General features: G+C 43.2%; 1 protein-coding gene across 1 annotated transcript; it reads right to left on the minus strand.

Annotated features, from left to right (window-relative positions):
* Positions 1 to 1,082: 1,082 nt before the first annotated feature.
* On the minus strand, positions 1,083 to 24,496 carry LOC128750500 (cytohesin-3-like). Its single transcript, XM_053850673.1, has 13 exons — positions 24,200 to 24,496; positions 10,535 to 10,617; positions 10,355 to 10,419; positions 9,188 to 9,254; positions 8,942 to 9,060; positions 7,834 to 7,914; positions 7,590 to 7,702; positions 6,693 to 6,841; positions 5,562 to 5,673; positions 3,737 to 3,813; positions 3,302 to 3,373; positions 2,326 to 2,480; positions 1,083 to 1,242 (listed from the first exon to the last, which is right to left on the minus strand). The coding sequence occupies exons 1-12, from the start codon at positions 24,216 to 24,218 to the stop codon at positions 2,475 to 2,477; spliced, it is 963 nt and encodes a 320-aa protein (XP_053706648.1). The 5' UTR covers positions 24,219 to 24,496; the 3' UTR covers positions 1,083 to 1,242; positions 2,326 to 2,474.
* Between the last annotated feature and the right edge of the window lie 705 nt (positions 24,497 to 25,201).

Here is a 25,201-nt window from a genome sequence, read left to right on the forward strand (position 1 = left end):
AAATATGTAGGTCAGTCAGGGCATTAATAATAAACACACGTGACGTCTTTTGACGCATTTACTTCATGTAGATGCAGATACAGCCATCTTTTACAGATAATACAAAAGTTAATGTCGCTATAGAGTCCGCCTCGACTTCTTTTATAGTACAATCACATAGAAAACTACGTACTTTGATAATAGGTCTGGACATTTGCGACAGCCGCCACATCACGACCACCTTCGAATATGAATGGTCGTCATGTTCCGGCTGCCCATCACCACCGATATGACTCTGACACACACATCACGATAATCTTCATATGTAGACAAGCATCCGTTTCATGGCTTTTGCGTCACAGTTCTCGATCCTGAAGCACCAGAGTTCTCTTCCTCGTCACTGATGATTGTGTAAGGCTTCAACTCAACATAAACACACCGTATGTACAAACATAACTTAGTCACAAAGAAAAAAATAAATATCAAATGATAGAGGGATATAATTCCATATCGCCAACACAAATGCAAGCAAAGTTATTCCATAGAATGAAAGAGTGTCACGACAGCACATGGACCTCCACCGTCCGTTTGAGACGCAGCAGTCGCAACTGTGACGTTGAATCAGCCCAGCTGATCTGGTCGGTCTGAGGAGGACCAGCCACGCGCGTGGCCAACGCTGGTTTTCACTCCTGTTTGGACTGGAATTGGTTACGGAAAATCATAGTTGCCAGACCTGTCGGTCATGAGGAACGTTACACGATAAGATGCTGCAACTTATTCCTGATCTCTTCAGTGTGAACAATAAACTGCTCCCTGACAGAGGGAATATTCCGACTTTTCCGACGCACACAAACGCACCACCATGTAAACAGTGTTCCCCGGTGTGACATCACTTTCATCAAGTTCTCATCCGTGTGATGTCACACTGTAACACAACTTTCCTCCTTTCCTTTCCTGTGACCTCGACTGATGACATCACCAAAGTGCGACGGAATCAGACACAAACAGGAGTGAAAACCAAAAAGTCTGGCTCTTCTCGCCGACCTCCCGTGACACTGCTGCGCAGCGGCGTGCGCTGCGACATGCACACTGTTGAAAACACAAACATGCACCCGAAAAGCAAACGTGTGTGTGGAGCGGGAAAGGTAGAAAAGGTGTGTAGAAAGTGAGGAAGGTAGCGGCTGCGGCTTTCACTTCTTGTTGGCGATGCGTCTCTTCCTGGTGGCCAGCATGTCGTAGAAGGGGTCTCTGCTGATGCTCGCCCTGCAGGAGCACACACACATGCAAGGCCACATGAGATGAGGGTCTTCTGCATCTTTGATATGCAGATGAGACGCATTTTTACAAACCCCTTCTGGATCATGAAAAAAGAAAAAGTTTACGCAGTGACCCAGTTTGGTTTCCATGGTTTCTGACAATCCCCCCCCTTCCCCTCAAGACTCCCGGTTCTCCAGTTAGCTAGAACCTCTCCGGAACTTGAAGGAGAGGGGACGACGGCGGTCCGGATTATCCACTCCTCACAACGTCTCGCGCGGAGGCGCCGATCGTTCGCTCTGGAAGCCATTCTGGCTCCGACGTGGAACCCAGTTTCACGGCTGCTAAATCCTGTTAGAACCAGCTGCACCCCCCACCGCGGATCTCTTTGATTCCGTCAGAGAAGAGTGAAGAACCAGAGGCTCCCTGTCACTTTCTGTCTCTTATTCACGACCACAGAGTCGAGCTGGTTCCACTGAAATTGAATTAAACAACAGTCGAGCTCAGGCTGTTGAAAACACTCTTGACTGTTACAAGAGCTGCAACTGTTGTTGTTCATTTTAACCAGCCGAGTCAACTCTGACGCCTAATGATTTGATGTGTTTCCCACGAGTCCAATACTTAAATCAGATTCAAAAGTATTTCAAAATACAGCAACTACTAGTCGACTGTTTTGAGTCGAGGGGGCAGACGTCCAGGCCGGGAGGCCCAGGCTGCCTTCATTCCAACCTTCCTCCTGAACTATCCAATCTCCGACTGAATGCTAAACTACCTCCAGTGTTCAGGGCCTCTCCTCCTGCGATGCCTCACCTCGGGGTGTTCGCAGCGGTGACTCACCCTCAGCGTCTCCCCGCAGAAGAGTGGGTGAGATCACAGGCGGAGTGGAGCATGAGGCGCAACACACGGCTGCTGTTCTGCTGATCAAAGTGACGCTGCAGCATCTGTGTCCTAAAATAACACTTCAGTAGCAGCAACTGTTTTAAATATTTAAAACCAGAAGCTTCTGTTTTACTGGCTGCGCACCGTTGCTCCAGTCTGCAGTGGTCAGTACCGGAGCCCAACAATCCCCATCTTCCACCTCACCACACTCACTTGATGGATTTGATCCACTCCTCCTTCTCCTCCGGCGTCGGCGCTGATATCCGGTAAACCACGTGGTTCCCTTCAACCACGCGTCCGTCCGCCTCCGTCTTGCAGGCCTTGATCACCTGACCTTTGTGATTCGGGTTGTAGAGCTCGAATCAGTTCTGGAAGGGCGGACATCAAAGAAAAGTCAGTCAACTGAGCAACTTAAAAACTGAAAATTCATGTTTAAAATTTAAAATTATTTATTTATTATTTGTTAGCAAGAAAAATGGGAATAAAAATAATATTACAGTTAAAATCAGTTTGATTTTTTGAAACAGGGTACAGGAACTTAAATACATGTCTTATTTAAAATCATAAATCACCCTTGCTTCTGAGCCAAAATATTATTTTTTTTTTTTTTTTATTATCCAAAAATATTTTTTCAGCAATTTTAGGGGGAAATACTAAAGAAGATTGAGAATAAGAAGAAAGAAAAAGGAAAAATGCAGAAGAAGTAGCAGTAGAAAAGGAAGAAGAAAAAGAAGAAAGAAAAAAGAACAAGAAGTATGTAAAATGCTGAGGAAGAAGAAGACAATGGAAGAAGAAAAATTAGTGAAAGAAGAGAAGAAGAGGAGGAAATAGTATGAGTAGCAGGAGAAAAGGAAGAAGACAAAGAAGAAAAAAAGGAGATGAAGAATGTAAGAGCAGAAGAGAAAAAAGTGACAATAATAATAAAACAACAGAAGGAGAAGAAAGAGTGAAAGAAGAGAAGAAGAGTAGGAAGTAGCAGAAGTAGGAGAAGAAAAAGGCCAGAGAAGAAGAGGAAGAAGTTAACATAGAAGATTCCAGTGCAGCTGAAGCCTGGGTTACAAATGAAAACTGCAGAAAACATGAGTCAATAAAACAGCACTTGTGTCATGACAAATCCACTTCAATAATTCCTTCATCAGTCGCTCGTTCTTCTCATCCAAGCCTGACGAAAGAGAGGAGCAACACTCACCGGTTTCCGCGGCTCTTCCACCTCCCTGATGCTCAGGTTCTCCAGCGGGATGATCCCACGCGGCTCCTTGTCCTTACAGAGGAAGACAAGGAGACCGAGTGAGTGAGGGGGGTGTGGACACTCGGTGAATCCAGAAAGAGGAGAGATTGATCAAAGGTGGAGCACAGAAGGAATATTCATGGCAGAGGATTTGGGAGACGTGAAACGAGAATGAGAGGAAACGTGTCAGACAGAAGAGTGTTTTGATAGCAGGGAAGTAGTGCAGCTCTCCTGGGTGCGTGAGGAGTGTGAGAGCAGCAGAGAGCCAGCAAGTGCTGGGATCTACCACTGAACCTCAGCTGAGTGACCAGTGTGGATCAACCATGTTTCATCCTGCCGTCATTCAGCTGAAGACTCAGCTTCTTCACGCGACCCAGAGGAGGAGCTGTGGCTCACCGTGGTGTATTCGAAGTAGTAGAGGCAGTTGTCGGTCAGGATGAACCATCTCCGCTTCCAGGTTTTCACTCGGCCCCCTGACGGGAAGGGCAGACAGGATGTGTCAGGCGGAGGCAACAGAGACAGAGTGACCTGCCCTGCTCAGGACACTGTGACCAGCAGCTCTGCCACTTCATTCATCCTCCAGCCCTCAAATTCAACTTGGGAGTTTAAAAGATGTTTACACCTTGAAATACAACACTACATTCTTGACAAGTGAAAATATTATGGCAGAACATTTTCAGGGAATTTTTATTTCTATTTTTAAAGATATGAAAAAGACACATTTTTTAAATTCATATCCATTATTTTTTTCCTTGTACACACACATTTTAATTTAAATGTTCTGATGTCTTTTTCAGTTCTCCACTTATGTCAGTATTTTATTTTATTTTATGAACATTATCCCCTCTTATAAACATGGAGTGAAGTGTATCAGGGCTGTGTTTGTTTGTTCATGAACAGAACAACTCCAAAACATATTCCAATAAAACTTCCCTGGTAGGTCGACTTCAATTTGATCACACGCTACGGTTAAACAAGACAGAAAATAGACATTTGATCATGTAAAACACATCATACACTCAAACAACCTTCCATGTTATCAAAATTTTGAAGCAACCACAGTGACAAACTGTGGATTCACCAACGTTTTGTAGGGTTTCTTTCTCACTTCCTGTCGACTGGCCTCTTCTTCATGTCTCTCATGTGCATCTTGTGGTAACTCACTATTGCTACCGCCATCTGCTGCCTATTTGAGCTTATTACACTCAGAATATTTACCATGAAAAGATGTTTTTTTTAAAAAGAGTCATCACTCCTTTCACTAGTTGAAACAAAACTTAATGACTCAGTCGAAATAAATACACTGACCTCCAGATAGTTGTGGAAACTCAATTCAAACAGTCACTACCTTCATGAAAAGCATTGTGTCTTGTTTTCTCAGTGCATCAGGGGAACCTGTTAATCGTCACCCAACGTTTCCGAACACAGCCAATGAATGAGCCTCCCCAAATTTCCGCTACGCACAGAGACATCTGCTTAAATAGGGATTTATTCATCCACATCCTCCCCGGGGTTTATTTTTGGAGACTCAAATTAGAAGTACAACAGTGGTGTGGGGGGTAATGGCTCCGAGGAGGAACTGTACTAGAATGTAATCCTGTCAGTGGTGTCGGCGCGGCGCAGGCCATTTGCATTCACACGCCTGATGGGGCCGCAGAGACGTGACCGAGAGTCGGTGGAATGCAGCGGTCAGAGCATGTAAACAGTCATAAAGCTCCTCACCTGCGGCGAGTCCACCCTTTAACCTCCGTCAGGCATAATCCCGCCTCTTCAAACGGTTGAGGGTGACTAGTAAATCAAGGCAAATGAAAGCGGCGGAAGCGCTGACAGGGGGGCTTGAGAAAAAAGATGTCGGTGTGAGAGGAGCAGCAGGAAATGCTCTAATGTGGTGTGAACTGGAGCCAGATATTAGAAACACATGCACCACCACGACTGGAGCTGAAGCTCACCTGCAGCTGTGACTGGAATTTTAGTCACATGCTGCTAAATCAATCCCAGACATGACGAAACACTCTCGACATTTCAGTGGTGTCAGCAACACGGGAGGTGGCGGGGCACCTGTCAAGAGTCTCCAGTAAACCTGCCCAGGGAGGGCAAATCCGAACCCCGGAGGGTTCAGAGCTCCGCGCAGCTGAGGTGGTTATGAAGCAGCAGGGGGCCGCGCTGCGTTGTCTTTGGCAGCACTGAGGCCCTTCTTAGTAGGAGTGACAGTTTCACTCACCTAACTTGAGGAGCCAACCTTCCCTGTCAGGGTTGAAGAAGGTGTGCGTCAGGTCGTTGCCGTCATCCTCCGGGATCTTAAAGGGTTCACTCTTGATGCTGTCGTATAGATTCTGAGGGTTTCATGGAGGAGAGGAGGGGTTCAATACAAATCCACTGTTTCAAAACTACCATCATTGCTAGAGGTTGATTTTAACTTGACTTGAGGAGCGGTGTGCAGCAGAAAAGGTAGGGTTCGGGGGCCACATCTGGTGAAATTGCTTCACCACAACTGTATGTGTTTATTTTATTAAATTATGTTAGACATTAAAAATTAATACATTCACATTAACTGTGGATTTTTGCAAATATATCTGTCTAGGTTTCATTTATTTATTTACACAGACAATATTGAGGAATAAATACACAATGATTATACATGAATTACGCATTATAATATAATTATTTTCTTACAATAATTTGTTATACATTTCATATTTTAAAATGTATTTACTGCTGTTATATTAATTGATATTTATGCTGAAGAAAATAAACGTGACATAGATAGTTCCAGATTATCGAGTGTTTGTATTTTAACGTGTACATATTATTTACCACATTCATAATTATGTTTCCTGATTATGTCCTCATATTTCTATGTTTCTAATTTATTTAAATGTATTTTCAAATTTTAAAAAGACTAATTTTATCTGTCGGTGAAAACACTGTTTACAGGATTAGTATAACATTATTTATAATAGATTTTTTATGAATGTATGTGATTTTAAAAGAGTTATTTATTTAATTTAGCCCAGAAAGTTTTTCATGTAGAGATATATCTCATATATCCTGCTGCTCATTCAAATCTCTTTTGAGCAAAACATTATCGCCTTGTTTTGTTTCACTCTGGTGGAGTTGGTTGCTGTGAGGATCTTGTTTATCAACAGTTGTGCTTTTAACAGCTTGTCTCGGGGAGAGCACGCCACACAACACTGGAGCTCCCGCACGTCTTTTATTCCCTCTTACATAACCAAACCAGAGTTCAAAACAAAGATGCTTGGAAGTTTAACAGCGCGCGCATCCCAGCGTGACAAACCCTTTCAGTTTGGCACATTAGTGGCGGCGGTGGCGCTAATGAAGTCAAAGCTCTCACCCTGAGTAGCTCCTCGGGGAGGTCCCCCCCCTCGTTGATCCCTCTGTTCATGGAGATGAAGCGCTCCACCAGGGGCTTGTCTCTGACGTTGGGGTTGTGCAGGCTGGTGTTCAGCATGATGATGGCGAACGACAGGACGTAGCAGGTGTCTGTGGAGGCAAGTACAGCACGTGTCACGGGCGCGGCCCCCCAGGGGCCATGACTTCAAACAAACACGACAAAATCAAACACAAAAGTGGAAATTCTAGTTGAAGTGAGGCGACTGCATCAGCAGGTTCTTACAACCACTTACACAAATAGAAATTCAATCAACTAAGAGCCTCGGATTGTTGAAGGAACGACCTTTGAACCTGGGCTGACAGCTCCCCATAAAACCATCAGCACGGGCCGTATCCTTGTATCGAAACAAAGATCCATGCTGTTTGACGCTAAAACACATGATGAGAGTGCTGCTTTCAATGACCTTTGAAACAATTGTCTTTGAAGATAAACTGAAAACATTTTGTTTTAAGGGGTTTTGACGCCTTAAAGTGCTGGATGAGGACGGTGTTGAGTCACATGACCCCTCTTCCTCTTATTCATTCACAGCCTGCTGTAGCTTCCAGTGCAATTCTTTCGAGCTCAGCAACAACATGGACGTCTCGCCATTAACATCTAGCGTCGCCATGGAGAGGCAGCCGATGCGGGCGCGTATCGATCCGGGATCCATGTCATTATCACCAGGGGAGAGGTGAATACTGATCGCATCACCATTAGCGAACCCCAGACAACTACACTAGAAGTTATTGCTCAAGTCTGCCTGGACGTGCAGTGAGACATTCACAACACAATTCAAGTTTAAAAGCATGGAGGCACTGACAGGTGACATGCAGGAGCTGTGTGCCTGTGGTGTGTTACCTGTAGACTGGAAGACACCAGGGTTGCACTGGCAGTATCTGGAAGCGAACGCCTCCATCATTCGATCAATCTTCTGGGCCTCGCCAGGAAGTCTGAAGCTCCACAAGAACTGCCTGCAGAAGCAAGAAACGAGAAGGTTCTGGAGTCTGGGTCAATAGACCGGGTGAAATACTCTCCTGTCTCCTGATCGAATACAGCAGAGGGACGCAGGCACTGAGGGGCAGAATTCAAATGTGACTCGCACCTTAAGGCTTGGACAAGGTTGAGGTCTGCAAACTCGTGAAGCTCCACGAACGCCTGGAGGACCTTGATGTTGAAGTCGTCCCTGCAGGAAAGACCCAGTTTAATTAACCACATGCTTCACATGAGACTGGTTCTGCTGAGTTGTAAGAAAATGCTCGACAGAGCCTTGAATCGATTCAGAGACGACACATTGGTGCGTTCCAACGAACTTGCAAGCCACAGTGGAGACAAAGCGTTTTCCAATCTTCTTCAAGGCGAACTCAAAAATGGAAGTTGCCCAAATCTACTATCTGCTTGCTAAAGAGAGAGAAGAGCTCTACTCTGACAAAACCCCGCACAGCATCTCAGACAGGGATCACGGACGCAGATGAATACTGCAAACAAATAACTATAATATCAGAGTAAAAATAAGAGAAAATTGTTTTAAAAAGTTAAAAACACAAAGCTTTTGTCACCAGATGTTGATGATACAAGAGTGAAATTTGGGTCAAAACAGGACCTAAACAGAGCCTTGCGGTACACCACAGTCAATTTTAATCACAAGACACTATGGATAAATTACATTTGCTTCACAGCCAACCACAATATTTTTGGGACTGCAGGAGGATAATGTAGTGAAAACACTGAGCGAAAATAGACACACAAAGGTCAAAGGGTGAAATGACTTCCCCAAATTTTCCTATTATTCACACACTACCTTACTTGATGCTGAAAGTTTGGGAACAAAAATGTGAATTTTCCAAAAGGAATCTTGGAGATTACGGGCACCAGAAATAGTAACTCGGCTTCTCCTCAGTGGAAACTGGTGTGACACTCTAACAAGCTAACAGCATGTACATTCTAATGGAAACTAGCTGCAAACTCACAGCGCCAGACAGCGTTTTGGCTGAGTCCAGCGTCTTCAGATACTTGTTGTTTTGACAATCCCCTCTCCTAGATTTGTGTTTGATAAGAACCACATGTCTGCATATTTGTTTTATTGGCTCGGACTCCTGTCGCTGCTCCGCTCCATAAATTCAGACGACTTGATTTCCTGGGGCTTTATGCTCCATCTGAGCTGGGATCTCACAGCGAGAGCAGAAAATAAAGGTGATAGGAAAAAGTCTCACCGTTCGCCAAGATAGTCCCCGATTACGGTTTTGTTGAGCCCTTCGCCTTTGTAGAGGAACTGAGAGATGTCGTCCGGTGTGTTCTGGAGGAGGTCGTTCTCCAGGAGGAACTGGATTCCCTGTTAAAATCATGAGAAATCTCATCCCTGTTGTACGACTCCACACAAGGACCGGTGTATGAGGTTCGATCGTTTCATATCAGCGGCTCCATCGTGGTGTGACGTGAGGTTGATTCACCGCACTGACCTTCTTTGGGTCCATGTTGAACTTCTTCCTGCCCATGGCGATCTGCTTGTTTCTCTGTGTGGCTTTGCTGCAGAACAAACATCAGGGGGTTGTTGATGTTCAAACTGTTTTGCAGGTCAGTATAGTGTAAATATCTTCAAAACCGTTTTTTTGACTTTGTTGTCGTCTAAGCTAACTTTCATTTCACTGAGTGGATAAGTGGATAAGTTATTTTCTGCAATAATAACCAGAAACTTTTGGAAAAGTCAAATTCACTAAATACATTGACTTTCCACTCTCATATAACTTAATAAATAAATAGCTTTTATAAAGGTGTATAATGGAATTATTTTTTCCATGCTTACTGCAATATAAGAATTGCAATACTTAATATTTTCTGATCTTTTAACCAAAATTATCCTTATTCTTTTCTGATAACATTATTATCATATTTTCTCCACACATTTCTCAAGAGAAAATCGAGTTCTATTTTTTTTTACCCCATTTCAAAACAAAAGGTGAACTGCATATTTAAGAATTCCATCCAGTTCTTATACACATAAAACATTTTTAGAAAGTTACATTTTATCTAATTTGTCAGCATACTCTTTGTAATATTAATGATTTATTTCTAAATAAAATAATAAAAGCACTTTTATTGTCATCTATCATCCTTGTCAGAACAATTTATATTATTATAAATATATTGAAATATAATATATTAATATATCAAGTCCTAATTTTGGTCAGATTTCTTTATGAGGATAAAAATATAAATCACAGGAAATATCAAAGTTGTTTTGTTGAATATCTCTATGACCTGTGAGGTTTTTCATTCCTTCCTGTTCCCCTTCTTTACCAGACACCATGTGACCTTTTGGAAAATGATTTGTCTGTATTTGTTGTTTTATCCCACAGACACTTTGGAAAACTTCAATTGAGTCAATGTCAAAGCACTTTTAGAGCAGGGGGAAATTTCCATTCTTCAGTTAAAGTTTCACTTCAGTGCACTAAACATGGCTGTGTACCTGAGACACACACGTATGAACGGCTCCTCCCCCTCACTGTGTGTCTAATGTTGACTGTTAAACACAAACACGCACAACAATAACAGAAACAGTCTTCAACACACAATGTACTTGAAGTACATTGAAACCTCACTGTGTTCTCAGAAATCACAGGACTCACCTCTCTCCTACACAGGTCAGCTGCTCGATCTCAGTCATGACCTCTGCAATCTCAAACTTGAGTCGCTGCAAAGGAAGAACAAGATGCCTCTGTGACTTATCATGTAACAGATCTGCACTCACTCTCAGCATGAGCTTCTCTAGCTTCACAAGCAATGCACCAGCAAGACCAAAAACTCACTTCAATATCATCCAGAAGCTCCTTCTTCCGCCGTCGTATATTTGACAGCTCATCTCTTTCCTCCAAAGACAAGTCCTCGGGAACTGGGGAGAGACGAAAGTGAGGGTGGATTAAATGCTTCCCCTCACGTCCTGTCTCACCGATTCACGCCTCCTTGATTCCCCAGAACATCACCAAACCTGATAGACTCATTTCAAACTTGTGAAGCATCATGGCTTATTTTCCATGAGCAGTAAACAAAGACTGAAACATAAACAGAGGAACGTGATGACAAGCTGACAGAAATAAGTGTAAATAAAAATGTATTTTCCGCCACAAAAATCGATCAGAAAAAGATGATTCCACTCAACAAACCTTCAGATCTGGCCAGGTAGAAGGCTGATTCATGAACTTTAGCGCCTCCTTAGACACACAACATGAAAAACCTGCATGCAAACATGACTCCTGAGCATCTGGCGCTCCCACCCCCACACATATTGTCTTTTTTGATAACGCGTGAGAGATGGGGGCCACATGTGTGTTTAAGTACATATAAAGTTTAACATGTAAATAAAGCTGTGTGCACAGCTGACTCAGACGAACGCACACGCCTCACCCACTAACATTTCATAGACACTCCCCAGAGCCCTCCATTTAACCACGTCGACCCCCCCACTTTATTTGACTCTCAGCACATCAGAAAACTGCGATCATTTGAGAGAGCACTGACAGGAAGTAGGTCATTTTCACATGGAGCCACAGCAGATTGTGCTTCTCCAGCACGCTTTAGCTCTCTCCTCATCCCTCTCTACCAACCCCCCGATTCAAAGCTGGAAGTGGGGGTGAGAAGTGATTGAAACCCCCCACCCTCCCACCCACAGATGAATCATACAGCTAAGCAGCTTTACAATTCAGAAGGTTGTTTCCGCCTGACTGTAAATAATGAAGCCAGAGAAGTTATTTTCTCCGCTCTTTATCTACTGTATCTGCGTCTCAGCGTCTAAATCCTTCCTCTCCTCTCAGTCTGGGAGACAAAGCGACAGAAGCTACATGGACCATTAGGCTATTATGTTCTGAGGGCATGAAGCTCATGTTATCACACATGAGCAGCCAGTCAAGAGAGCAGGGATCCAGATAGCTATTTCTTCCTCTGCCTTTCTTCCTCTCACACAAATTGATGTTTCCTAACTTTGTCTCATTGTCATCTTCCAGCAGAATTCACTGCCAGGGGTGGCGGAAGGATGTACTTCCTGCATCCAAAGGAGACACGTCCACCTCCTCAAGTCAACATTTACATAATCTCCATAGTGGAGTCCATCATCACCTCTTCCATCACCGTATGGTATTCAGCTGCAGCTGACTAGCTGGGCTTACAATAGCAGGCTCTCAGGCAGGCTGACCCCTGGGAACACGGTGGGGTAGTGGGTGGCGCAGCAGCCACAGCAAGAAGGTCCCAGATTTGATTCCAGCTTGGGGTAGCTCAGGATGTGGACAGAATCTGGGTCCTTTCAGAGAGGAGTTTCAATGTTCTTTGCACTTGTGGGAGTTTTCTGGGGCTCTCTCATCCATGTGGCAAAGAAAAGCTCAAGACCCGAATTTGAACACCCATCCACTCACACCACTATCTTATTCCCTACTTAACCTGCTACTACAATACTGATACATCTACTTCTGTATATCTGCAACTGGGTTGCCATTCCACAGTTTATACTGAACTCTGAATCACCTGGGCATCTTCTACTTAAACATTGCTCAAGGCCTTGAGGAGCTTTAGAACTTTATAACCACATTTTATGCTTTAATTGAATTGAATCTGTCGAGCAGCCAACAATTTGCAAGCTGTTAAAAGGCTCTATTTTTAGAGGTTCAAACCAATCATAGCCTACATATGAAACAATGGCCTTTTTAAAGCTTCAAAAGAAGGAAAAATCCAAGCGACAATTTATTAAAATACAGTGGCTGGAGGGGAGTGTGGGCGGCTGACGTCCCCTCGGCTTTACATATTTATGCTGCCGATTGTGGGGGGGAAAAAGTGCTCGCAACATCAACAATTTAAAGTTCCTCTTTTAATCAGATTAATCTCCGAAGTGCAGGAAATCAACATGAAGCCTCCGGTCAGTTGAAAATGAAGCCCACAAGCAAACAATCACGACTGCATCAACACGATAAGCTGTGGCATGGGGCCAGTCCGCCGGTTACACCAGTATTGACTGAGTTCCACATGAGGACATGGTTTGACTGTATTAAAAGTTGCCAAGAACTGTTCACTGTAACCTACTTTTAAAGAAAGAAATGTGACTGAATCAGTAAGTCGAAATAATTGGGCTGACAAACACCACCACCGGGGGTTTCACCCGAGACGGGGACAACTGGAAGATGATGCAACAGCCGGCGGTGGAGACGGGGAAGAGTGTAACGTCTGAAGCTATTCATGAGTCCGTCACTGAGCCTTCGTTGAATTTATCGGAAGATCGGGTTTCACTTGCTTAGGATAAGTCTAAGAAATACATCAATGTAAATGCAGTCTCGTAATAAGGAAACAGAAGCAAGAGAACATTTATAAAGACAGTTTCATAACTTATGCTAAAACCAACACACCATCAGTCAAGCACCTTCAAAGATTTAGGAACCAAGAGCTAGATCGGTTTAGCAACAACTCCCTTTAAATAAATATCTCAACCTGGTTTGACATCAGGATGTCATTAAGTACAACTTCAGGAGCAGGAAAAAGTCTTTCCTAAACAGACACTGGGAGTATTGTGTCGTGTTGGCTGCAAGCGAACGTTAGAAGTCAAATTTTGTTCAGCAAACGGCCGTCGGAGTGTGGAAAGAGTTGATGTATTATCCAGTGCGACCGGCCAGACGAACAGGTCGGAGAGTTTTTGTAGTCAGTGTGCAACAAAGGAGCTGACCAGCTCGAACAAGCAAGACTCAATAGCGGTTATATATGGTTAAGACGGTTACACTTGACGGAGGCAGACATTTTTCTGTAACCTTGGTTGTTATGCAACACATTTTTTTTAACATTCTTTGTTTCAGTCAGATAAGAGGAAATTTAAAAATGAAGGTTTTTATGGCTAAAAAGGCAAGAAAATGCAACACTTCTGAGTGATGAAGACGCCTCAGGAGACTCGAAAGCCCTGATTGTAGAATCCAGAGACCCTGCTGAGAACCCACGTCTGTACTGCGCAAAACACACTCCGCTCCTCCTACACTGTCTCAACAATCCCACCAATTTTAGAGGAAGGGACAAATTATCTTTGAAGCATGTTCCTGCCGTGCTCATGTACAACTGCTACTGTACGTCTCTGACACATTCAAGTCACACATGAAGGTAAAATACGCTTCAGATTTTACATTTTTTAAATCCATATTAGGTTGGAGACACACACCCCTTCTGTAACCCCAGGCAGAGGCGCATGGATTATCGATGCTACACCGCTCAGCCTCGTCAAATTATGACTGCCGTTGCTGTTCTAGTATCAATCCATAAATCATCATAAGAGTCCAAACTTGCATGCTTGGCCTTTTAAATCCCACTGAGGATACGCAACATCCAATAGGCTGGAGCTTTACTATTCCCATCAGTTTGCCAAGATGCCTTACTGTGCTAGAAAACAGTGCATTTTGTAAGGTGATGGAAGGTTTTGGCCAAAAGGGCAATGAGAGCCAGACACCACAGGATTTAACAGCCCCGCGCTTGTAATACAAGCCACACATTTCACAGAAACCTGGCAGGACGTGGACGGTACACAGCACTTACAGAAAATGGGTCTGTTAGTCTGAAACAACACCATTCATTCCAAAAGTTTTATCGGTTCTCATGACCCTAAATTTCACCATCCATGTTTGGAGGGGGAGAACAAGCTGTGGACACTATATTTATCGAATTTTCTAAAACCACAGTGCATTATGGGATTTGTAGGACCTTTGATCCATCCCAGCTATTGTTGTCATCTCTTAGCTTTTTAATCACTGTTATTGCTGAATATTTTATTTATATTTTGTTTGATTTCTCTCCATATTTAAGTTTTATTTATGCGATCACACCTATACTCTGATCTGGTACCATGAAGTAGAAGATATGAGGTCTATCTTGGTGCCACAGACAATGACTTGTAAATGAATACCTAAAAATGTCCCGATCTATTAGAAGCAGAATTTAAAAAATGAGACTTTAAAGTGCAAATCTGTTCAAAGGAGGAAACACATTATTCAAATGAGCTTTTTATTTTCAGAAAACCAGTGATGAAGGTCAGGTAATTAAGTAATAAATGCAGCAGAGGGTTGGTAAAAAAGGTTTTCTTGAAGAGATCTACTTATAATAAAAGCACATATCTGCCCTTTAATCCGTAGTTTGAAGTCACATGTCAGAACCACGAGGGGTTGATGGATATTAATCTCATAATGTAGCATCGGGAGCATGTAATCTAATCAAATATAAGATCAAGTAAGAACAGGAAAACACATCTGGCCACTTTCCCCACAAGTCATCCGCTTGAAAAACGCAATACGGATCCAGCCTATGAAGTTGTGATCTTTTTTGAGACATGTTGAGGAGAAAAACCCGGCAGCTATGGAATTATCCTTTACATAACATTATAAAAAAATGTTGATGAACGAACACAGATCATGAGTCAAATTCCGCCATTAACCATGTGAGGCAGAGACTGTAACTACCGTGACTACTAACTGTAATTACCGTGTAACAGGGAGTGGGTCTCCCACTTGATGGGGGAGGGGGAAATGGATTTTCAACGGTATATTAAACTCATAAAAATATCCATCTGTCCTCCCGTTTTCTGTGTTTATTCCTGGTAGATCCGGGTTACTTACAGGGAGACGATGGTAGATACATCAAAAGCATGATGCACACTTGTGTTGCTTCTCTGGTTGTTCGCATGTTATCATGCAACACACCAGAAAATAAATGAAAATGGTCCATTTGCTGCAGTAATAACAGATCATTATTATTATTATTATTGACTGTGACCCATAAAACATCAATGCTTATTTTCCTGAGATCTTACTTGTCTTCATAAAACATTAGTGCAGTGTATTCATAAAAGAGTACGACTCTCGCAGTCTTTGGATTATTTCTCGCAAACCCAACCCCAGCATAAAGTCTGATACATGAGTAATAGAGTTGTTCAGCAAACTGAGGCACTTAAGAAGTGTCGACTACCCCACACTGTCATGGCTATTAAAACCATTACATTTGTCACGAGTAAAACTTACGAGCCACGGAACAACCTTTCGGCTCAACTTCAACCTCCGACCCCGCGTCCATGTCACACTGAGAAGGTTCACCAAGGGGTCACAAGATACATGGACGTGTCAGTTGATGAAGTCATGCTTTGTAAAAACCAGTGGGCATCTTTGACAGACTCTTAACTGGAGGCTTCCACTCCTGACTCCTTAAATAAGGCATGTCCAATTTTTTTTCCCCGACAACATGTCCATATGAGACAGCGTGAAACTAACATCTTCTCTCTCATTTCGCCACTAATTCCAACACATTAAGCAGTCGCTCTATTGTGTAGGCACAAGCTAATGAGAACTCTCACAAAAGTCTTGAATCCAATTCTTTCAACAGCACTTCTCTCAATAGTCCGGCCCTGATGACAGAAGCCCAAAACAAACCCACAAACGGAGGCAGAGGAGGTTTCCTAACAAGCAGGCTTACAGAAGGACAATAGATGAGGCTTCCGTTAATACCACTGGGAAGGTCTTCGGTTACTATAGCAACCAGATAAACATCAGACAGTTCCCATCCAACAAGTTCAAGATTAAGTAGACAACAAACCAAGTGTGCAGACGGCAACATCTGCAACACAAGGATGATGACCGAGGGCATGTGTCGAGAGCAGTGATTCTCAACCATAGGGCCGGGGCCCATTGTTGGGCCGCAAGCGCCTGCTAGAGGGCCATTAAAAGTTTTTTGTTTTATACCTACACTCGCCTTTAATACTTTTGCCACATATGGTGGCATCTTCTTTAGAATTTATTTTGAAAATAAAATATATGTATTTATTTTATAATATTTTGACATTGTTTTCTTATATGAATTTTATTCATGATGTTGAATTTTCTCAATTCTCACTAAAGTTTGCATCAAGTGTATTTTCTTTTATATTTTTCTCTAGCAGATTTGATGAATATGACTTGCACCTGGTTTTGCTGCTGGTTGGACCTTTCGATGACAAATAAATCTTTGCAATAATCACATGGTGCCATGTCATTTCACAAGGTTTTGGTTGGTTTACGTGTCAGTATATTAAATATGGTTGACTTGAATGGGCCTTGGTCCCGTTTGTGGGTGGGCCCAGAGATAGAAAAGGTGAAGACCCCTGTTCTAGAGCACCAGGTGAGATCACAGATAGTCATAGAAATTTCCTTGAAAGACCTCTGCGCCCATGATGCAGCACATAAAGAGCGGAGGCGCGTGAGTGATTGTATTTGGTGCTTTAACTGTTGCAAGTAGGTGTGTAATAATTGTTTCCCCAACCGAGTTACTCCTACTCACAGCTCTCAGGAATGCGAACACATCAGAACATACGCAGGAGATGCACTGATAACAAACAGAAATGACTTACATTTTTCCAACTGCGGCGGCTCAGGCTGGTCGCACCAGCTTCTGCCTCTTGTTCATTTTATCAAAGGAATCTTTTTTAATGCGGGAACCAAACTGTTACCCGGTCAAAAAAACGATCCTGACTGGAGTGCTTCCTTCGTGTCAGTTGCAGAAGGAAAACTTTTACTCAATTCTAAGCAGTCATCGGAGACCCTCCGAAAGCTTTTAGTGCCAACACGATCATGAATTCTTCATCTTCAAAGACTTGTTGTATTTAATTATACATGAAAAAGGAGCATTTATATGAGAACTCATAGTGCGTTTGAAAGAAATTAGCTTGTTTATAAGGACGCCTCAGATCTGCTGGAAACTGGCGCGTTCATCTCTCATATCACTGTTGATCTACCCTCATGCCTTTTAAACATGTTGGGGATTTCACGCTCACAACTGTGATGGAACTGTCAGCTGACAGCAACCTTTTCTTATCTGATCCCCATGTCTCCTTGATAAGCAGCCTTCAAGTTCCCTCCCGACAAAAAACATTGTGAACCACAGACATTATTACCCAATACAGTGCAGCAATCACATGAGGAATGAGATTTACATCAACGTGGCCTTCCCTGGTTATCAACGCTTCACAATCTCAGCACAAGTTAAGACAAGAGACTCCGGATTCATATGAGTTACACAAGCCGTCTGAAGGTTTGCATCTCTCTGATCTAATTCTTAAGAAATCAAACAGACTACTCCTTGCACACTTATCCGCTTACATAATTAGAGAAAAATTCTGAACATTTTTTTAAGCATTTATCTTAAGGTGTGTGAGGTGCAGCTGTTGTACTGTCAATTCTTTCAATCCACATAAACAACATAAAGCTGAGCAACTGTATGAGACGTTTTAGGCACAAACGTCACACCACAAAGGTTCTGTTGTTGCTGATGTTCCTGTAACACCAGCAGAGGTCTGCTCCTGTAGTTAAAGGGATGCTCATATTGGAACCACATGAACTGAAAACTCATCTCATTTTTGAGTATCTGTCAGCACAAACCTGTTCGAAAGGAAGGTTTATAAAAGTTGTACTTTCAACAGACCGGACCCAGTCACGCAAGAAACGCTCCACTGGACCAGGGTTGGACAGAAGAGCGGTGAAGGAGATCTTAAACTCAAAGAAACAGCTGCTTATTGTACAGCTGATGAGAACTGGAGAGACATCCAACCAGACAAGTGAAACTCCTGCTGTTCCCTGACAGCGGAAAGAAGAGGCGGATGAGGAAACGCCAGGTTTTGACTTCAGTGTGGGAAGGTTTAGTCATGTTCACTTCAGTCAGATTTGACTTTCAATCTTTTTCATGGCCTCATTCGATTAGTGCGATTAGTTTGTCATTCAATTTGGTTTTCCCTTCGGAAAAATGTTCTTCAGATCTCCAGACCGCTCTCAAATCTCCCTCTGAAAGAGGTGACCGGGATCACATGGTGCAGAGCCGCCACACGTTCAGGTAAAGATTCTCAATTCCACCTAGTCTCAACCAAGAGTGTGCATTTAAGTAGTGATAAAGAGAGAAACTTTTTCGAAAATTGCATAGCATTTTCGGCCTCCTGTCAGCTGAGAGTTACATGAGACGGGTCTCCTGGGAGCCTCCAGGCAACCGGTGATGTTCTCACTCAGACACATCCCGGTGGAAAAGACAACGATTGCTCATTATTGCACCATCGCCGGCTTTATATGAATTATAAAAGTGAAATAATCTCACGACTCGATCAGCACCTCATATGGGGGTGAGCGTACCTGTGTCCTTGCATGTGTGTCATGATGGTCATGACCCAGTCAAAGCCACCGTGGCTATCAATCATTCCAGATCATGAGCACTTGCACTGATGCATCATGAATTATGGATGTGGACAGATGTGTGTGTGCGAGTAGGCTGAGCACATGGCCACTATAAGCAACACCATAACTTAGAGAACCATTGTTGTGAGACTGTATTTAATAAAGCCCTTGTTGGACTCACCTTGACCCTTGCTTGGCTCATTTCTAGTGTGACATCACATCATAGTCATTTATTTTTCCTTTAAGTAGCAGATTTTTTTGTGAAGAAAACTATCAGTATCGCACTTACTGTATGAGTTGGACACTTTACAATGTTTAAAATTAACTGAAATATATAATAAAGAATGATGTTTTTTATTGATCTCAACAATATTTTTCGCTTTTCCAAAATATGGCACAATTCTTAGCTGAATTTGGCCCTTCAATGTCACCAGTTAAGTTCAGTATCAATGTGCTGAGAATTGTGCGGTTTAAACCCATGACCTATAATCTACATCCCTGCACACGTGACTGCCATTATTTGTCTACACAGCTCTCACTAATCCTCTGCGTGGATACATTAAATGCTCCATACAGAGAGATATACAGTCGCACACACATTCCTACACACAAACTCCACAAGTGGAGGCAGAGAAGCTCCACAGCTGGGCTGAGCGTCGCACCACTAACCTACTTACAGCATCTGACTGCGCGCACGTTGTGAATAAATGCAGCATCCGCTCATCTTTGAATCAGTGCCATCGCTGCAGAACTCCATCCCTCTCCTGTGGACGTATACAAACTGTCACACTTGTGTATATGCGTACTGGCAGGATGTGTGTCCCGTGGTCATCCTGCTCGTTGTAGCGCTTCCCGGTGACAAACTGAGCAACATCTGCAACATTTTCTCACCGCCGCTTGCCCGCTCTTCCTGCGAGAGGGGGATGAATTTTACATGAAGCAGCAGAAGCAGCGACGGAGCGTTGCTAGTGAAAATGGCACAATAAAGGCAACAGCGATGTTACGACGTCTTCGTTTGACACGTTGACCCTCTGAGTAGCAGTGTTACAAATCCCTTGTTTGGCAGCGGAGCACAAGCGTAACAAGCCCAAGGGGGCCACGAATGCCCTGCGAGATTCTTGCTAGACAGGCACACGACAGGAATAAGTGTGTTTCAGTGTGTTGTCCCTGGTAGCTTCTTAGCTTGACAAAAGCGAAGAGAAACGCATTCATATTCAGTTATGACTGTCAATGTGTTGGATAACTTCATGACATCAATGGATGTCAATGGTTCAGAGAAGAGGACATTTTTCCAAAGTTTCCCACCAATACAACCACATTGCGCTCTTTTGAAAATGATGATGTGAACAGCCTGCTTCTCTTACATTCCATCCTTACGTCCCCGGTTAGATCAGATGTAGGACTGCCAACATCCATTCCAACATTCCATCCCCACCAACCAATAGTAGCCAGGAAGCTTTGAATACAACATATGTGTTATAGTTAGTGCCATATACTACATCTAGATGCTGACTTTTAATTCATTCTGAGGATTTACTGTACACTATATACACTGTATTAGCAGGGAACTCTGATTACCTCCCTCCATCCTCTTTGATGAAGGGCTAGATGCCATTATTCACAGTTCGAGGATGACGGGAGGTGGCTACCTTCACCGTTGGATTCTGGGAGAGCAAAAAAAATACGCTTCAACAACAGTAGGCCAGTGTGTTCTCAGTGCAAAGGACTGGAAGTACTGGCTCCACACCTTCTTCCTGCACCTTCAGCAGGTCAAATAATCATTGTGCACTTACATAATCGTTCCAGCCCGCCTTTTTCCTCTATACCCTCACCCCCTTTTCCACACTCTGTTAGTAACCATGATCCCTCGCTGAGTGAAAGCAGGACATTCAGACTCAATTTAGCACGATGTCAGACCCACGGGAGCTCCTGGGAACACGTGCGTGTTTCCTGTCTGCAGAAGATGGAATTACCACAATCCCATTTGTAAAACGTACCGTTCCATATGAGTGCGTGTGAATAAAAACCTACTGTGTTTATATCTACAAACACTAGCTTTTTTAAATTAGCACGACCTTGAATTAGCTGCTTGGGTCAGTACTTGTTCATCAAAATGAGATTAAGAGGAAATGAAAACACATTTGGGCTGTTTTGACAGTGAAAGACGGAGGGACTGGGCCACTACAGTGTGCTGTAGGAGGTTGGAGGAAGAACTTGTATGGTGCTTTGAAGAGGTACAGCTCATTCAAATGTGTTGCACTCACTATGGCTGCTAACCTCTAACACACTTACATAAAAACACATTCTGAAAACAGGAACCACCGTGATCATACAGGTACGCGTTAAAAAAAATGGATATGACTCAATGACAGCATAGGATTAACATAATACTACTGCTTGTAATAATAATAATGACAACAATAAGGCTATGTATGCGAATTACAGCAAAATAGTTAGCATAAAATGGCAATGACATTGGAGGGTATTTTGATGTTACTGATGTTAAAGATGGAACAATAGTGACGGAAAAGTCACTTACATAAACTTGAATTGTAATGTCTCATAACTTCCATCTTCCTGCCGACTCTTTAGAGCCGCTGCCTCCAACAGTCAAACTTCCAATGGTTCACAAAAGCAACAGCAGTTTAAAACAATCTCTTGACAGCCACTTCACAACATGTGTGAAAGTCAAAAGGACAGCAGCAGCAGACAAAACCTGAGTGAAGCAGGAAGCTTGACTTGCGTCCCGATTTCTGTCCTCTGGCTTGCAGTCTGCTGTAACCCCGCAGACCACAAATTGACACCCACATCGGACCACTGAACCTCCCTTCACATTTAAATGGCTTGTTCCAACGTTGTGCAAATACAGCGGTCTGTAGTTAAACCCACAGGTCGTCATCGCGCAGACAGTCAGGCCAGTGTCTGGCAGGAACGCGCAGCCACCGGCCGTATGGAGAAGATGAACATTGTTCTCTGGGGTCTTGTCAGCACTCAAGTTAACAAACATAACAGAGAGAGCACATGGTACACACCGTTAAGTCTGTGACAGAGAAGCAGAATGTGTTAACTGTGCTATGAGCTTGCATTGTCTATTGAGCCAGTCACTGAAAGCATTGCATTGTTGACTGTCATGTGTGTCAGCTGCTTCACCACCGGCCTTGCGTTCTGAAGTAGCTTGACCTCCAAGTCTTGACCATCTAATCTTGCAGGGTACTGCAGAAAAATCACCTGATTGGACAAAAACATGATAACTCTGGAAAGGGCTGAATGTGCATGTCAGGTTTTTGCATTAGCTTTTTCATGTGCAGGACAAAAACACAGGTAGTGGGGGGGAGGAAACGGGCTCTACATCAAGGAGGTGGTTTGAGCCTGACATGGATGGGTGACGGCAGATGACTGTTCAGCAGGATGGTTATGAATAGCATGGAAAAGTCACTCTTAAAAGGTATAGATATGTGCGGTCAGTCTGGTTTTCAACTACAGAACTCATCCCCCTTCCTTGCACACATCCTAGTTTCACCACATTACAAGGTTTCAAATCATGATTCCAGGGTTCTCGCCGAGACTTTAAATGCTCAGGTGTTGATCCACACAGGTTTTATTCAAAGATGTAGCATCCATAAGCAGCAGGAAATAAATGGATGAATTCAGAGCATATAGGAACCAACAACTTTATTGTTGTTGTAGTTAGCGGTGCGAGTGTGGGTGTATGAGTGGGCGTAAGAGTAGGTGCTAAAAATGTGAATAATGTACCCAACGCTAAAACAAAATCGCTCTGCCATTTACGCCTGAAAGGACAGCACACACAAACAAAAACAAATCCCGGTTAGAATTCTTTCATCCAACTCACTGCAAGCACTGCTGCAGGGGAAGAGAGGAATTACAATTAGTTAACTCTCAGATGAAATGTGTGTAAATCCTCGCAGCGTTTTGTTAGCGAGCCACAGTTGGAATCACAAAACCATATGCCCGACAGCGGACTTGCCCATATGTGCTGCCACTGGAGGCCCGGTCGGCTGCACAACTTCACACAAGATTCCTGCAAATACTGCAGGAGTGAGAGGATGAAATCCCCTCTCAAAGACGCAAAGTTTGAAGTGCAAGATTTAGCTCTGTTATGAGCGTTGTTTAGTTGTGACAAATCTATGGCAACACGTACTTTAAACAAACGGCTCAAGCCATGAGTCAAATGAGCAGCCTAGTGACTCTATTGGCAGACTGTGAGAGGATCACAGCGATCCAAGCCCAAAGCTGACAAAGACTTGGATCAACACGCTCTCGCTGCAGACGCACTGATGTGTCCCTGCTTCATTGTCAGGTATTCCACTCATCCATTCCAGGCTGAGGCTCCGAAGAGCATTTAATGTAGGTCAGTCTTTAAAAACGCTTGCATTGCATTAAGTTAGATTAAGCAACCGCTGCCCAAACACATCTCAGTCGGGGATCCTTTTCTCAAGAATGAATCACACACATCTTAGTGTAGTCACAACTAATTTGCTGCTTTAAATCTATTTCATCTTGTCTTCAGTCCAATTTATAACATGCTCAAACTTAACCGCCTGAACCTGCAGACTGGAGCACAAAACGGGGGCCACATCACATGACATCAGCATGACACTATAAAACTGATGGATTCATATTTCAGCCACTTATAAGTTTTGAAAAAAGAAATTGTGTCCAGTTTGACACCCATAACTATATTCGAAAGTAACAGCAAAAATTAAATAAAATGCACATTAAATGTGAAAAGTAATATCAAACATTTTTCAATTTTAGAACAATCTTTTAAAGCTATTAAACCTGGGAGCAAGTGCAGTGCATCGTCCAGTACGTAGGGCTTTTGCAGAAGAAACAAGTCGTTGCCAAAGCACACTTGCGTTTACAGCCGATTTGGTTAGATAAATAAACACTCAACTGAACCGACGACTTTTTACGGCATAGCAGCTGCTGCTGTAAAGAATTAGATTTCACACACAATATTGCTTCCTAACCTATGAATTAATTTTGCAGACAAAAATGTGTAAAATAATGTCGATCGAACTCGTGTCAGAGAGTAGGTCAAGAAATTCATGACATAATTTAAAGAATAGAAGAGGGCCAATAACTATTTCTTTGCTCAGTTTAAAACTCAGGTGAATTACGTCATTTACTCAGACGCGAACTGTGATGGATGGCAGGTACACGCGCGCACTGCAGGTGAACTGTTATTACTACTACCCCATCAGTAGGAAGGTAACGCTGAAGTAACCGGTCTAGTGTTATGTAACTCAGGGTAAAACATACCTTGGCTGTCGTCATCCATGCCAGCAGCCTCCCGAAAAACGCTCTCTTAAACTTCCGTCGTGTGAAAATAAACACGCAGGTATTTTTCTCCTCCGAATTTCCAGGTTCGGATGCACTGGCAGTCTCACCACCAGCTTCTTCCTCTTCTTGAGAATATGGGAGCCATTTACGGTTCGGGTGCGTCACACTGCCACAGGTCCGGTTCACTAGCGACGGGTCCAGTGTTCGGCTGGCGTGAGCTGCTGAGCCGGACCTCGGTATCGCCCAGAATCAGCCTTCACTCCTCCAGCACCGGGAGAGTTGTTGAGGCTGCAGCATCGGGCGCCATCATGCTGTCGTAGCCACACCGGATATAAAATGTTACTTTTCAAAATAAAAGCCACGCATCGTTAACTAGCCGTCTAGTTTAGGCTGTAATGTAAATTATTGTGAAATGCACACCAAAGTAGTACATATGCTGTGCGCCAACTTTATTCTAATTGACGACCCATTAAAGCGCCTCGACACAGCTGTAACCGCGCTCACGTGACTTCAGCTGCTGTCATCCAAGAAATACACCTTTGTTTATTCGTTTTTCTTAAACTTTGCCCCATAAATGAAGTGCTTGCGTCCTGTCCAGGTTCCAGCTTGTTCCAAAGAGCCACTCAGACTGATCAATTAACTTCTTCTGAACACACCGATTTCTTCCCACAAAAGGTCGTTGGTCGTTTCCAAATCAAAAAGTTGAAGGAATTTCGAGTAAGGTGTTTCATTGATGTCTCTGGGAAATATCAAACTCAGATTGAACATTACTCCTATATATATGTCACATTTTGCAGCACTGGTGCACAATAATGAGAGTGGAAAAGGTGTTTTGGCTTGTGCTACTTTAGTTGCTCCAACACACACAGAATTGTGGCGTGTGTTCGAGGAACCTTGGAGCTGTTGGTGTTGGCTTTATTTCAACTTCCCTTGAGAACATCGTGGTTGTAAATATTCATGCAATATCTCAATAATCCTGCT

Source organism: Synchiropus splendidus, chromosome 19 (assembly GCF_027744825.2).
Source record: "Synchiropus splendidus isolate RoL2022-P1 chromosome 19, RoL_Sspl_1.0, whole genome shotgun sequence".
Classification (NCBI taxonomy): Eukaryota; Metazoa; Chordata; class Actinopteri; order Syngnathiformes; family Callionymidae; genus Synchiropus; species Synchiropus splendidus.

What these genes read in the sequence shown, in the direction of transcription:
- LOC128750500 (XM_053850673.1), bottom strand. An exon ending in TGGTGTCTTCCAGTCTACAG is followed by an intron (nt 6,842 to 7,589) that starts GTAACACACCAC and finishes TTGCCTCCACAG; the next exon opens with ACACCTGCTACGTCCTGTCG. An exon ending in ACTACTTCGAATACACCACG is followed by an intron (nt 3,374 to 3,736) that starts GTGAGCCACAGC and finishes TTCCTCTGTAAG; the next exon opens with GACAAGGAGCCGCGTGGGAT.